Genomic DNA, 16,786 nt, shown 5'->3' with positions numbered 1-16,786 from the left:
ATAAAATGTATTTAGGATTACTTACTCTCTGTCTATAACCAAACAGGTCACAGCTTCAGCAGCAATGACATTGGCTGTTCTTATATCTTCTCTGTGAAAAAGACAAAAAATGCATCAGTGCCACAGTCCTCTGAGTGGTGTTTTCATCTTTTCACTGGTGCACCTACTGTATCTTTTCTGTCGTTGCTGGGTCTACCAGGAAAAAACAAAATCCAAACAAATACATCCATAAAATAGAGTTAAGGACTTGTCTAGACGGTTGAGAAGAAGCAGCTTGTTCTTCCATTGGGGAAAACTGGTTTAAAATCCCATCTGTTTAACCACAGGAGAAAATTTCATCAATGTTTTCAAAAATTTACAAACCTGCTTATTGTATTGGAATTCTTTGAGTGATTTCAACATTGGAATGTTTTCATTAAAAAAAAACCTCAGATTGTTTAGACAAGAGATGTCGGATGTTTGTTACCCTTTTGCCTTGAGTACAAAACGCTCTGTCTTTATTCTGATGATGATAACATTTTTTGATGAAAGACATTAATTTACCACAATGACACTGTCAGACTCTACTCGGAAGCAACACTGGTTTCTTTTCTTGTTTCAGAAAGACAAAATAACTCTTAAATATTATTTATACATTCACATTACTTATCAATAAAGAATAACTATCTTACAGAAAGATACGAAAACACAGAAAGATATGAAAGCATAATAAACGTTGTTGACAAATCACATGAGAATCATCTAAACAAAACTTAAAATACAAAAGCAAAACAGAACACAGTGAATAAAACAGCACTGATATTAATACTACATACAGTGTGAACCACCAACATGCTTTGACTAGAACATATTCTTTTAAGTTGCAGATTTAAACATCTGTTAAAAAGTTCCAGAAGTGCTGCTTTTAAAAATTCCAACTCCGCAAAATAGCTATTTCAACATTCTGAATGCTATCACATAAAAACACTTCATTTGTTCTGTGATGCAGGTGGCTGAGTGCCTGACTTATTTTTCTTTTTTTGTCTTTCAGGACCACAAAAAAGTTTGATTAACAAGCATTACTCTGTATAGTTTTCATTTTCAGCCTCAGAATTGTCTTCAGTACATGCTGAGGAGGAATCATCCCAGTCAGACGTGTCTGTATCACATTCTGTGCAATCCATAATGAATTCAGGTCCATTTGATGGGACTTAAGCACACTCTAACACTCGGAGCGCAGCCACGTAGTCTTATACTTGGACTAACACTGGAATTACTCCCCGGTCTCTGACAGCTTCGGATTCTCCACATCCTCAAAGGTCACAGCTGCTGCTGGAAGCTTCAATTCGATAGTGTTGCAAAGTACGAGAGAAGCAGAATCCAGCAGTCACAAGGGAGCACAGTGAAGCAAGAGATTAAATGTTCACATCAGTGACACTCCATCCACAAAGGTATGGGGCATTTAGTGTACCAGAACCTGTTCCCAGTTCCTTATCCTTGTACATGTCAACACATTTGAAAAACAATTGCTTTGCGAAGAGAGATACATAAGACGAACACCAGCCAGGTTTTACCTTGAGCTTCTGCACACTCTGTTGTGACCATTACTATTTATTTTTGACTGCCACAAATGAGACCTTTTCCCTGCTTATGCCTTTAAATACTAAAATGCTTCCCTTTATTCAATGCACAACCTATTTACCACATACTGATATCTGCAATGTCCTGGAAGAGACTACGTCTTGCCACTTATACTTCATTATAGTTTCATAAAAGGCAATTTTTAGAGTACATCACCCTATTAATGATATTATTCCAGGACTTTCGATTCATATGTAAAGTAGTTTCCCATTTACGGATAAAAGCATGAAAAACTGAATCTAATGCAACAAGTTACTTAGGACATCAAAGGTTATTAATGTACCATTTCCTTTCCATGCTTTTCTTGGGTGGATTCTGCTTTACAGATAGTCTGATCTGTTGCTTTAATGTGAGAAATAACGTCATATTTCACTTACTCCTAAATGACTGTGTGATTGCTATTCATCAATGTATTCCTCTTTGACGGAGTTTCCGTTAGTTTGGCAGAGGATTTCCACAGGTACGCATTGCTTGACACTTAATAGAAGAGCTTACGGTTCACAACAGATGAGATTTCCACAACTGCAATTTAATTTATTTGGCAAAATCTATAGTATTTTCCATTTTTAAAGTTGCAGTACAGGCTGTTTATAAAACTAATCTGGTACATTATTCTTTGAGTTTTAAAAAGATTTTTTTGGGCTGTGGAGTGATGTGTTAAGTATATCTTGAAAGAAAAAAAAAGATGTTACTGAATTCAACACCTTGGCTTCTTTCATGAAACGGCCAGATGAGATCCTTGGATCAATGAACTAAGTAATCAACAAAGAAATGGGCTGAATGGCCTCGTCTCGCTTGTAACCTTTCTTAAGCTCCAAGTTCTTAAAATAAGAGCAGGGCTTTTGTCTTATCTGGATCCTTCGGTTGCTGGTAGCTATCAGCTTCAACAACATGGCTGGGCAGCCCTGTCTTAGACCACCACAACTCTTTGTGTAATGTGCCAGGTTTTCACTTGTTTCTTCTGGTTCATGTTTCATTGCTGATTCAGAAATCTATTGAGCTGACATTCTGCCAATGCCTTTGAGGACTGTGAACACTTGAACACAAGACTAATTAGCCAGGTCCCTTTAGGAATAAAGAGAGAGGACTCATACACTAGGGGGTAAATGGCAAAGGTGGTACATCAGTGCAAATCATAAATGTTAAATCTTGAAAGAGGCAGTGTGTATTACTGTAAAATACGCTAACTGCCTTAAAAAGACACTAGCATAAGGGTCCGATTGACAGGACACGACTTTCAGAGATTAAATTAAAACAAAAAACATAACAGGTTATGAAGCGAAGCAAGGCAGTTAATCTTCCTTTTTATTTTGGGTATTAACGTGTGTTTCATTCCATATTGGTCCCAGGTTAACTTCCAGAATATTGTTGACCTCATAGTGTTATATTATTCCAGTGGGTATTTTAGAGAAAAAGGTTTCTTTGGTTAGTGAATAATAGTTAAGGATTGTAGGTAAAATATAAAAATATTGCGGACGAGCTCTTAGCTAAAGATCTTGACACTCCATACTGCACAAATCCTATTAAAATATTCACTTGTTACAAGAAAAAAAATGATCAATACATTTTTCTATATAAAATAAAATAATACATTTGAAGCAGAAAACCTGTATTTCAAAATGGAAAACTATACCAAACCTAACTGTAAAAGAATTATTGCATCTGCTGAATAAGCTTGTATTATAAATAGTACTAGTGTAAGTATAGAAGGTGATTCATGTAGTTAAGGGGCTTGGGTTCATTTATTTGTAGTGTTGTTAAGGAGAGACCAGCCCCCTTCACCTGTTCTACACTTGTCCCTCTTATAAAAAGACAGAGACATTTTGTATTCCTTTCTTTGTAGTGACCTCACTACAAACTGCTAAGTATTGAGTAAATGTTTGGAGCGAAAAATGCATAATCAAACAAAAAAGCTTAAGAGTAATACAACGTAAAAGTCAAGAGAAATAATGATTTGGCTGTGTCCAGACTATGTACTGTAACTCACATTTGTAGGCAAATTTCTACATGTGTACTTGTTTACCTAGATAACCAATCTTGGATAGATCCAACAGCTGTAAACCTTAAGCAATTCCTCTAGAGATGTGCCAAGACAGCAGACCATGGCTTTCAGACAGACTATTAATATAATTTTATTTGTCAGTTCTATCTCATAGCTACAGGAGCCTGTTTGAAATAGATGCTGCATGTTTCAGTAACAGTGTATTGTTTACCACAGTGTATAGTCCTGCATCTGTATCTCAATTCTGACACAGAATGGAAGACACTGCAGAACACAAACATTTGTTTTTGAGATTTTGCACTAGTAAAAAAAAGACTAAAATGCCCAGTATTGCTCACAATCTTGATAACTCACAGCATTCTTATCAAATTTTGAGAACTGTAAATACTCTCTGTACTCATTATACACACAATCTTGACCTCAATTTCCATTGATAATGTGTTACATTGTAACAGCATGAAATGAACTAGCTCCCCATGATATAAGACGTGAGAGAGACAAAGGCCCTCAGATGATTAGACTGTGTGAAACTCCACAGTTTCTCAGTTTAGAATTGATAAGCATTACACTCTCATAACCTCCAAGCTACATTTCCAACAGGTACATACTACCAGCATGCTACATGAACTAAATTTGTGTGTAAAATTAAAGTATAACATTAGAATATTCCCTGTTACTGTGATAAATGTTAAGTCAAAATTATGTTACAATCAACAAAAATGTAAGTTTAATGTTGAAAATCACAATGTTGAAAAAATGTATTTTCCTTTACCATCTGGAATTGTTTTTTGTTATTCCTAAAAGAAAAACATGGATGAGGTGAGATTCCCTGTCCTGTATGACAAATACACTCAAGACAGTAACTTTCCAGAACATTTCTTCTGCTTCACGGGAACATATGGAAAGGCAAACCACAAACTTAAGAAACAAGGCCTTTCACTGTAATATGGAGCATTAAGATCTCAGCTAGGGTATCAAAGCACTATTTGTACTCTCATAAGTAAACCTGAAACTTTGTTTCAGGATCTCTGTGCCTGCTTTAAACTTTTGATATATACCTGCACACAGTGCTAATTGTTTATCAATTTTCAAAATAAAGTAATTTGATCTATATTTAATAGTTCATGAAATTAGAATGGTTGAAAATTACAGGATTAAAAGATATCTTCAAGTTGGAAGGTGAGGTTGCTTACTGAAAAGGAGAAATGCATTGAGCTATTATTATGGCTTTTATATCAAAATTTAACATGAATAGTTTCAAAAAAGAACATTGTAACTTTTTTACAGCAAATCACTTACTATCTCTATTTAGAAAATATACAATTTTGTAAAAACAGAATCGCTACAGATTTTCAGACACTTGCTTACCCTTACTCTTACTTAAAAGAAGTATGAATGGCACTTAATGAGTAGTTGATATGCATTAACGCCAGGGGGAATACTCTCAATTATCTGGCATATTGCTCTTTTCTCACAGTTCTGTATTTCAGGGTTTTCAAACTGCTCACTACCTTCCCTCAAGGCAGGGGTCAAAGAACACTTCCCATCACATTAAGATTTTGTTTCTCACAGTACGCAAAGAGTATAAAAGCATCTATCATTGATCCTGGAGGAATTCTGTGGCACCCCGATCTCGTCTTTAGTGAAGGATTTTTAGCAAGCTTAGTATAATGAAAAGCTCAATGCAGCTGTTTTTCAGCTGATACTGAAAGCAGTCATTTCACTTATAACCATTAGCAATAAACCAGCATTGTTTATGACAGCAAAGATACATGCTTTTAATAATTGATTATTCTTTAGCTTTACTGAATCGTGCGTTTCTCTCACTCTTAATCATTTAGATTAAATAGTGCAACATTTCAAATTAAAAAATTCAAAGGCAGAGCTGTCCCCTTCACAAGCTTAATTAGCCTGAATGTGATCTGGCAAATCAAATGCAAAGTTTATCTGGTGAAAATTACTTGTCCACAAATCAATCAGGGAACAAATCTTGAGATATCCCCCCAATCCCCTCCCCCTAAATACTTCACGATTTTTAACTGCTTACCACAGAAAAGCATATTGATTTGTAAATCTTATTAAACATCAAAGACACTGACTTGAGAGAACAAAACACCATTAGTAAAGAAGCAATTGATTTGCTAAACATGCTAATAAGCTGAATTTTCTTCTAATTAAAACAGAGGTGTGAGATCAAAAGCTGTTTGATCAAAAAAGCTTTTTTCTAAGAAAAAGCCTACTATACAGTATATTTAAATACATCTTCAGTGAGTACTTCGGCACCTATCAAAGATATTTACTTCAGGTGTACTTTACTGCTCCTGTGGCACAAGAAAAAAAAATCATATGAATCTCATATAAAAACTATGAAAGAAACAAAGATGTTACACTGGTTTTCGAAGTCTTTTTTTATACCACCAAAAACATCTGTTGCTTTTAAAGCAAACCATAAAGGTAATAAAATGTTCAACAGACTGGAAGTCTTACCACATATGGGTCAATGATCTTCATTTAAAACACTGCCTGAAGCTGAGAAAAGGATCTGTAGATCTGCTGACATTCCAAGGTGAAAACAGGCAACAGGCTACTCCCTCTTATCACAAACGTGAAATCAAAAGTGATGTAATTCCACTGGTGTTTCTGAACAGACACATTTGAATGTGTAAGTCAAATTTTAGAAGTTGCTAACTGAGAATTGAGCTGCAGTAAGGTGTGCATCTGCGATCTGACTGTACATCTGTAGTTTGCAAGGACAAAGGCAAGAATCTAAGAATGTAAGAGCAGCAAAATGTATATTCTGTAAATACAACCTGAAGACAACTGATATCATAATTGATTATCAGTACAGTAATACATGGACACCATGTGATTGGATATTTATATAATCACAGTACATAAATATTGATTCCTTTAATTGGTCTCTTAATGAGGCATATTTCTAAGCAGAACTATTCCATACAATGAAATATATCCTGTGTAAAAGAATTATAACTTTTCCAACGTATGGACACCAATACAGATACTTCATTAATGCTGGTAAAGTAACCAGTAACTAACACTCTGACCAGGTAAGAGACTATTAACACTTACAAGTATGATTTTAAAATGGAATCTTCTTTAAGTAGCAAACTTTATCACTTTAAAAAAGTAAAGGTAGACTTCACGTTACTATGTTACCCATACTCTTGAATCTACAAGGTGAATGGCTGACCATCTGGTATTCAACACAGTCCAAGCAGCAATGATGGGTCTACTTGTTGAGGTTAGAGTGGAACAGGTAACACTGGTGACCTCAATCACCAGTATTGCTGGTGCTCACATTGGGCATGGCTAGTACTCTATCACTCCACCCACCTTCAACACAAATTACAGTTAAGCATTCTAAACAATATGGAATCTGCACCCAAGGGGAAGCTGTTGGAAACCAAATAAGGTCAATTCTAAAAAAAAAACATTCTCCATTGAAACCGTCTTCAACCTTATTAAATAAGCAATAATTGTTGTGCATGCTGTAATAACTAAAAAAAAAACATTAATAAATGATGTACATATGCTGTAAACAGAATCAGAATGGATGTTGACACTACAGTGTTAAAAAGCCAGATTTACATTGATGCATTTTAAATATGGCTAATAGATTTTGATGACTACAAAGAAAAACAAAACGTATTTTATAATCCACTCACTTTCACACACATTTTAACAAACAACTTTTAACACAGTTCAACACCTGAAGGAAATGGAAAATCTAAACATTGGTCCTACAACCATTGGTCAATTACAGGTACGTAGATCTCTGTAAGTGTCCAACCTATGAGAAGGAAACTTCATTACTGAAAATTTAATTAGCACTACAATTAATCTAATTGTTTATGATTATTCAGATGTATATTTTCTTTGGATTCACCAGCATTTCTCAATGAATAAGATACTGCACAGCAATCTTAAAAGTGACATGAACCAACATTCCCCAAAATCCAGATTTTTATGATTTTGTATTGCTGATTGCTGTTACAACACAATGTGTCTGTCCCTTAATGAACCTTATATCATTTGACAAGTTCACCAGTGCTTAATAAACACATCCTTAGCAGCCTTTTGTTTTCTTTTGGTCTAATTTTAACTTTCAAATATATTTTTAAGTATTAATATATGAATTTGAATGTTCAAAGGAAAAATGTAACCAAAGGCAACATATTTAATTTTGAAACCAATGGAAGATTTTAATTGCTGCTTTTTTATCTTAATTTCTTTGTCTCACTGTACACTAGAATATTGAACTGTAACAGTAAAGAATTAAGATGAAAGGTAGACTAAACTTCACAAACATAAAGTCTGTTTCTGTCCACAGTGCCGTACCTTCTACACAACATACAAACGTCATTTGGGCTTATCGCAGCCAATACAGACCATCATTTCTTGGATACAGATATGTCTGCCTCTGGAGGCAATAGGCTACATCATGCCTTACCTTCTCATTTCTTACATTTAGAAAATAACTCTGAATTAGCTCTAGTTTTTACTTTCAAAACACTGTTACACATCTATGCACACATTTACATAATTTATATTAACAGAGACATCTGACAAGATGATACCTAAATATAAATATTTATTACACAATGAATAGCAAGCACTTTTCTTTAGTTTTGTGTAGACAGACATGTAAATGAAACACCACATTAATGCACTGCAATCATAAAGTTATTAGTAAGAGCATAAACTTCTAATCAGCATAATGCATTTAGGCTAAAAACTTCCAAATGGATTTACATTAGGTTTGCTGTTAATTATACTGCAGATATAACCCATGCCCAGTGCATAAATATTTAAACCATATTACCAACTTTATTAATTAGCTTATTTCTCATGCTTTAACACTATGTGCCACTGCCAGTCTCGGATAACATATACAGTACATATTTGTAATCTGATCTATGGGCAGACACCAAGTAGCAGTTAGCTCAGCAGGTGGTAGAAATCTGGATGAGAATCTCTTCAAATCTTAGCTACTCTTGTCAGATAGTTTGCTAACTAAGAAGGTTAAGACAGTTTAGAAAAAAAATTACCGGATTATAAATTGTGTAATCTTGGTAATCTATGGAGAAACGTGCTGTCTGTTCTTAGTTGAAAAAGTACTGGTTTCCTCTAGCTCATGTTTTGCTTTTGATTTTGAAGACCTCTGTTTGATTGGCATTGCTTATGTCTGTGAAAATTACGAATACTTAAATCAGGTGTACTCCTTGTCTTTTCATTTGAACGCTAAAAGCTTCAGTTCTTGCAGTCCATCAGTTTAGGAAAGGGGTCCTTAACTTTTCTGAGAGTGCAACCCTTTTTTGGGGCTAAAAATATTTCGCGACCCCCCCCCCCCCACACACACACACACCGATTTAAAAATCGTCACGTTGTATAAATTATAAGCCTACTCACTTAATAATAATAATAATAATAATAATAATAATAATACAAAAATAAAGTTAAAAAACTTTAAGCAACTTTAAATAACCAACAATAACAAATTAAAAGATCCATGCACAAACAATACAAATAGCACTGAAATTATATAAGAAAAATCAAATAAAAGCGAGACTAAAAAAATACGTTTTGAGCTGCCATTTAAAAATATCCACAGAGCCAGCCTCTTTAATATTTTTAGGAATACTATTCCACAGTTTGGGTGCGTAGTAGCAACAGGCTGCCTCTCCAGTTATCCTGTGCTTAATTTTTTGAATAATCTTGCGTTTGTTCCACCGGCCTAGATGGAGTTTACAGTACGAACAGCTTCATCCATTACTTGTTTGTTTGAGTTCAGCGGGCATTTTTTTAGCCACAAGGGCATGCCTATGAATCATACAATGCGTCCACAACGGAGCAACGGCCTGTACGTTCGTGACCAGCCCACTGTGTTTCCCAGTCATAGCTCGTGCACCGTCACAGCAGATTCGCACACATTTGTTCCACTCAATTTCATGCTCACGTCCATATGTGTCCAGCAAAACGAAAACTTGATCGCCTGTGGCACGCTCGGGAAGAGGACGACAGAACTAAAAAATCCTCGTTAATTTCTCTCTCTTCAACAAATCTGGCGTAAACAAGCATTTGTGCATATCCGGAGACATCTGTGGTCTCAAGTTGTAAAGAAAAATACACACTGGATTGTGTCTTAGCGATCACCTGCTATTTCACGTCTCTTGCCATACGCCCAATGCGGTTAGACACGGTATCATTTGACACTGGTATCAATGCTAGCTGCTCTACAGTGCTTTTCCCACACATGATTGAAAGCATTTCCTTAGCGCACGCTAAGAAAAAAGTCTCACCTAACCTGTGTGGCTTCCCAGTTTTGGCAATCCGGTTAGCTATGACCAAAGACGCCTGAAGTGCCTTCCGGTTCACAGTGGTGGCTTTTGGAAGGTAGATTGTTGGCCTCTTAGCTCCTGTAGCTTTCGTTCAAAAAATTCAACAGGTTTAGACTGCAAGGTCGAGTGTCTGGTCATCAAGTGGCGTAGCAGTTTGGCGAGCTTGAGGCTTTCCTTAGCCAACACTTCGCCACAAACCACACATGGCGGTCGTGCATCCTCTCCATTACTTGTCGGTGGAAATCCGTACTTTAGGTATTTTTCGTCGCATTTTCTCATTTTCTTAGTTTTTTTTTGTTTGTTTGGAGTTTTCTGCTGTGCGTTTCTCCACATTATTTTTGTCTCTCACACTTCCAGTGCCCCCTATTGAAAAAAGCTCCATTGCTAGGCTAATCACGACTGCCTTGCGCAAAAGAAAAAAGTGCTACAAATATATATGCAATCGTGGCCCACCCAGCAAAAATTAATGTAGCGCCCTCACCGGGCGCACCGCAGAGCAAGCTGGGAGTTGTAGCCGGGGGATGGTCTGTAGGCTCGCAGAATGACCACTAAGTCACTCTGCTAATGTAAATAGTCTTAAACGTGCAGGTGTATACAATATTAATTGTTTACCTCTGTTATTGTCTTTTGACGTGTAACTGCCCTGACCCAGCGTACATGTCCCGTTTACCGCAATAGTGTGCGTGTTAACCTTCGGTTGATTCGGTCTGTGTTGCCTATTGCGTGACCCCCCTAGGAGTACGTCGCGACCTCCAAGTTAAGAACCCCAAATTTAGGATATTCTTTTTATCCTGGTAATGTATTTGGTGTTTTGGGGTCTGATTCCAGGGCAATATATTTTTTGTAATGTAGTCACTAAATTGTACAGAATATTAACATGTAATATTTCAACATTAAAGTGTAACAATATTTTACATGATTTGAATGTAGTATTCTTTATTTTCAATTCTCCTGTTAGCTATGTATCCTATTTTAAATATGCTCTTTACTTTTTTTGTTATTTACCTGTCTTGAGAGGAAGATAATGGGTCAACACAAGTGTTTTGTTAGATAGCTTCTTCAAGATCAGTGTTTACCATTTTATAAATATATCAAATGTTTATTGCAAATCATTGCTTTTGTTACCTGCATGTAACTCTTCACTTGACTATACCAAATGCCACCTGCCAGATGTTTATCCAGTCTTGCCTTCTGTGCTTATGAAGATACTTTGCTCCCTGTACAACATTTGCAAAGCCCCTGTTTTTAGCTATTGTAAATTTGACTAGCTTACCAACTGTAACAGAATCTTGATCATTGACATCAATTAGGAAAAGCAGGGATCCAGTACATATCCAGTACCTACTAACAATTGTACTTAAGGAATGAGAGATCTTATGCAGAAGTCATTGACTCTTCCAAGAGTCACTCAAGACAGGGGAAGTACCCATGGACTGGAGAATTGCTAACAGTATATAGTGCCAATCCATAAAAAAAAAATGTAATTTTTATAATTGTCTCCTTAGCCATACATGTAATAGAAGTAAAACTTCCATGTACTGTATGTGATAGACACTAATAGAATAATTAATAGTAGTAAGACCTAAAACGTTCCTAAAGTTCCTAAAACAATCCTGGCATTTAAGACCAAGCACTTAATTACCTGGAACTCTTTTTTTTCACTGGAATATGTTATATTTTGTAGGAAAAGAATTAGCTTGTTTCCCAGGGTTTTTAAATGTTCTCAGATGTCCCTACCAGATAGTGATCCCTGTACCTGTTTGGCTGAAGTGGATGTTCTTCTTGCAAAAAGATGTTGACATTTTAATGAGTGTTTCCTGCCTTAATGCACTGTGAGCTGTGAGTTTCCAAACTGAACCATGCAGACCTTTCCAGAAGAGTTCCCCTGGCTTTGGATTTATTTTTTAAACACCAACCCATTAGGTTACTTAGTCACTGCAGATGCTGTGAGAATACCATTAGTGCAGTTTTCCAGCTGATTTTAGGAGACATCACCAAGAGCCATTAGAGCTGTTCTCTATGGCTAGTCTGGCGCCTCTAGGTTGATTTAATATCACCCCTTGATTCACTGTGACATCATTTTGACACCATTTTGCTGTTCAGGGACAACTAATAACATTGCCCCTATTAATCAAATTTGCACTACAATATCAGCCAACACAATGTTTTCTTCCCCTTTAATTAATTTGAAAAAAGCAAAGGAAACTCTTTCATTAGTTTATTTTTATTTTAGCAAATGCACATTTATCAGAATTTAGAAACTCAACCAAATTTAATTTCTGTTGTTTAAAGTGAACATACTGTACCAGACAGTACTGTAAAAACAGCTTTCAGGCAGTGTAGAACTGTAATTCTTCCTCGGACCACAAGATGTCCTTGTAGCCTATGCACTAAGGCATACCTGGAGGATCTTTCTTTTATGGAAGGTGTTTGATTCTTTTCTTTTAGATTTAGCCTTACAATAAAAGATAATTAGTTAATTTATATCTTTCTGATATCTATAGGAAACCTGTATACAAAAAGGGAAATAACTGATTTCGTCCATAAGAAGTCAAGCTATGATTTACCTATATATACTGTATGGGAAAAATAAACAGACCCATTGCCTTTATGTGTAGAAGATGATAAATACTTCCTGAAAATAACACTGAATTATTCAACACCAAAGAGGAAAACCAGTCTCATATCTGAAAAGCTGGGTACAATATTGTAATGCTGCTATGTCACTTTAAAAGCTTTTATAATTTTTATAATTAAGAATTTATTATAATAAATAGAGTAAGTAGAATGGAAAAAACAACTTCTTATTTTTTTAGTGCCAATGGAATCTGAAGGTTACTGTCAAGGGCATAATATAAACCCCAAAGTACACAAGCTGTTATTGTAAATGCGTACCTCCTGGGTCTTACTGCCTTACTATTTTGTGTTGTTTTTTTGTAGAATGTTTTCCACTGCCGGTGCACAATTTTACAGCGCACCTCCAGACACATGGACAATGTTTTCAGCACTTTTTGCTGATGCAACAGACTGGGAAATTCAAAAGCAAGACTTTTTATTCCCCCAAAACATCTAAATATTTGTGAGTGTATTGCATTTTGAAAGTGTGAGAAACAAAGAAAGCTACTGTAAAATGGAAGACATTAACAGGCACTTGCTGAAGACAGTGTTTATCCACCATTAGGTATATTATAAATGCATTCACTGAGCAGTAGGACAAACATACTGAAGCAATTTGCACAAGAAGCAAGCAGATATGGAAACTGAACGCCTTGTTTTGGAAGTGCAGTTCAGCAGTTTAGCAATGTGAAGCTGGAGTCTTCACACAAACTCCCAGATTCATGTTAGGCAATCTTTTGACACTGGTTCAGGGCTCACAGCTCATCGAACACTATCTGCACTGCATCAGTAAACAGGGTTCTGAGAGTCTGCAATATCTTACCCCTGGAGGGCTTTCTCTCCAAACCAGTCTCCTTTCCCCAGTGTTCGAAGGTAGACAGGCTGTTCATTGGGTGAATCATCCCGCGTGACATTCACCTGCCAGAGGACAACACATCAGGCTTTACCGACTTCGCTCGTTAGCTTTTTAATATTATTCCATATTCCCAGAGATATCATAAACTCTGAATGTATCTTGTAGGGATTTATGTACATATTAAAACAATATGGAAGAAATCCTGGAAAGAACAACAGTTAAACAGCATATATTAATGGAAGTCCTGTGAGCCAGCAAAAAGAAGGAACGCAGCTTCATAACCCTTTGTTTTTTTTCCCCAGCTGTTTCTTTGCCAACTGTCTTTCCATGTTCAGTCAGAAACTGCATCAGACATGCTCCCAAGTACAGCTGAAATTTGTGTTGTAGGTTTTTTTCTTATTTCTTTTGTGCCTATTTATTTCAATTATGCCCATTTGTGAAAACAAACCTGTTTGTTTGTGCCTGACCAAGAGCAAACAATAGATGCATCTGCTTGCCTACGTACTGGGAGGAAAATGTCTAGAAGTATCATATATTCTTAATCTCTACTAAGATTTCAAATTCATAAGAGTATTCTGTGATATCTAGTCCTGTATTTAAATACTTTCGGTCACAAGCTGCAGAAGATTTGCTGTCTTTTACGTGGTTTCAAACAAGAAACTTATAGGACATTTCATAAAGTGTAAGGATGTGCCAAGGTGTTAGACAAATACCTTGTTCTTACAGGAGTTAAAAAAATATGGCAGTAGACAGTAGAGAATAATACAAAAATGAAGACTAAATTTAAAAAGCAATATGTGCTCAGGAAGGCATCAAGGAAATGAAAATGCTCATGGGTTATATTTGTAATTGTCAAGGCTCTACTAATATTTTAATTGCTTTCCCAGGTAGTGAGTGAGAGCAGAATAGCTATAATATCATATTTTGGGTTAGGAAAACTACTCATAAGAAAGGTAACAAATGATCTACTAGTTAGTAGTTAATTGATTTAAAGATTTAATCCAGTTATTTCTTGAAAGAAGCTAGGGTATTCGCTTCTTCAACTTGACTGGGAAGCTTGTCCCCCACTCCCACAACCCTTTGGGTAAAGAAGTGACTCCTGTTCTCAGTTTTAAATGCAGTACCCCATAGTTTACACTTGTGTCCTCTGGTTATTTTTTCACTGATAATTCTTAAGATATCTGTGGGGTTGACTTTGCTGTCTTTTTCTGAATATCCTTTCTATAACGAGGTGACTATAACTGTACAAACTATTTTAAAATGAGGCCTTAGTAGTTTTATACAGTTTAAGAATGTCGTACCTTGATATCAAATCTACACTTATAACTATATACTCAAGCATTTTGTTTGCTTTTTTAATTGCTTTTCCACATTGTCTAGGAGATATGAATGATGTGTTAACATTAGTGCCTAGGTCTTTTTCATAATTAGCTTCTTCTAGATCAGTATTTTGTATTTAAAGTTTATATTTTTACTACCTCTATGTAATATGCTTCACCTTAAATATCATCTGCCACTGTTTGCCCAGTCTTGTAGTTGATTTATTTTTTTTAAAATTTAATTCTGCTGTGGTGTTTGCTATTCTTCCTAATTTGGTATCGTCTACAGTCTTGACTAGTTTACGAACTATAACACAATCTAGACCATTGATATAAAGTTAGAAGAGCAGTGATCCAGAACAATTTCCTGTGGAACACCACTATTTACATCTCGCCAATTTGAATATTCACCTATTATTTGTATCCTCTGTTTTCTGTTTGATGAGTTCTCAATATAAACATGTTTCCCTGAGTGCCTTTTGAGAATTCATTATTTATATGAAAATTTATCAAAAGCCTTCTGAAAATCTAAATACATCACATGCCCTTTCTGTAGCCAATTATTGTTGTTGTTTTTGTTGACTGTTTCCTAGGATATTACTCAAATCTTTGTGTGAAACCTTTGTCCAGACATGTAAAGTATTTTAGGTGCAACAGTAAGACACCTACTGTAGAATACCTGAAAATCAGCAGTGAAGAGACTATGAACAACAGAATGCACTTTTTCATTATTTTAATGTCCTCTTACTTCAGATATACCAATTTCAAGCCTCAAAGGCCACTCAGGCTACTGGGGCTTGTTAATTTGCCATGAACCAGATAAATGGTATTTGATTAAATCTCTCCTAACCTTTCTTCTTTCTAAGCTGCACAGCTTTATTTCTTTCAAACACTTTTCATACCTCGTTTCTTTAAGCCCCGGGATCAGTGTTTGCTGTTCTTTCCTGGGCTCCTTCTAAATCCTTCCTTTATTTAGGAGACCAAAACTGTAAAAGTGCACCACAGTACTGTACAAGTGAAGGTTTTCAGAATTAAGTTCTGTAATTCTTAATACTTTATCCATTTTTATTCAACTAAATCAGATCAACTGAACCATAAATAAAAATGAAATTACATTGGAAAGAGAAAGAGATGACTCCTCCTGTTTAAAAAAAGAAATATTAGCTGAAATATGGTAGCCTCTGCCTTGACAAGAGGTGACGGGACTAGTGCTGTCTCCTGGGCTGCCTCGATCACTGTTAATAATGTCTGTTATATCACTGATAAAAGCCTTACCTTTCCTTTGCTGATGATAAAGAATGTGTCTCCTCTGGCTCCCTGTCTTATTATGTACTCCCCATCCTCGTAGTGTGTCTGTTGAGAGAAAAAAAACTGTTATTCATGGCTGTCTAGCATTTCTAGAAAGCTGGTCGTAAGGGAGCTTAAGGGAATTTTTGTCAAGCATCCCTTTGCCCCTGAAAAAGGACAATCCTTCTGATGGACCAGGGCGGTGATGTGGAGTCAAGAATCCCAGACATTTTCCCTTGTGTGATGAAATCCTAATTCACTGAAAGGGAAAATTAAACAGGACCTTCGATCGGGTTTTAACCCAGGTTCAACACAGCATCTTTTGAGATGTAAGGTATTCAAAAACAAAACATAGAAATTATTTACAGATGCTACCCTATTCATTTGGAAGACTCTAGCCTCCTTGGAACTCAACACAGAAATGACATGGTGTATATCAAACAAACAAAATGAGGTGTTGTAATGTGCATGTCTGCTCATGGAGTGTTCTATGAACAGTGCTGATATCCAATAATAACATACAGTAATGAAAGCTAAATAAGTTTTTAAGACGAAAAGCAAGAACATGGCTTAAAAAGAAAGGGAGTAAAGCTAGTGTAATACTGGCTAGATACTTTATCTACATTTGAATTTTGACAAACTTCTTTTCTGTACTCTTCCTGACAATTAGCTCTGATATGTCTTGTAACAAAATGTTTTTTGTGACGTTTTGTTGTCATCAATAAGT

At 35.9% G+C, this 16,786-nt stretch overlaps 1 protein-coding gene across 2 annotated transcripts in view; it reads right to left on the bottom strand.

The window, feature by feature from the left end:
• Positions 1-16,786, bottom strand: part of prkg1b (protein kinase cGMP-dependent 1b) — a 147,272-nt gene that overhangs the window by 27,365 nt on the left and 103,121 nt on the right. For both annotated transcript variants that reach the window (XM_088634834.1, XM_088634833.1), the window contains exons 6-8: positions 16,048-16,125; positions 13,421-13,515; positions 26-91 (exon numbers count right to left, since the gene is read on the bottom strand). In XM_088634834.1, coding sequence (XP_088490960.1) covers positions 26-91; positions 13,421-13,515; positions 16,048-16,125 — 239 coding nt within the window. The remainder of the gene's footprint in view (positions 1-25; positions 92-13,420; positions 13,516-16,047; positions 16,126-16,786) is intronic.

This window comes from Lepisosteus platostomus, chromosome 6 (genome assembly GCF_059453375.1).
Source record: "Lepisosteus platostomus isolate fLepPlt1 chromosome 6, fLepPlt1.hap1, whole genome shotgun sequence".
Lineage (NCBI taxonomy): Eukaryota > Metazoa > Chordata > Actinopteri > Semionotiformes > Lepisosteidae > Lepisosteus > Lepisosteus platostomus.
Note: the sequence above shows the minus strand (reverse complement) of the source record. Positions and strands in the feature narration are given on the sequence as shown.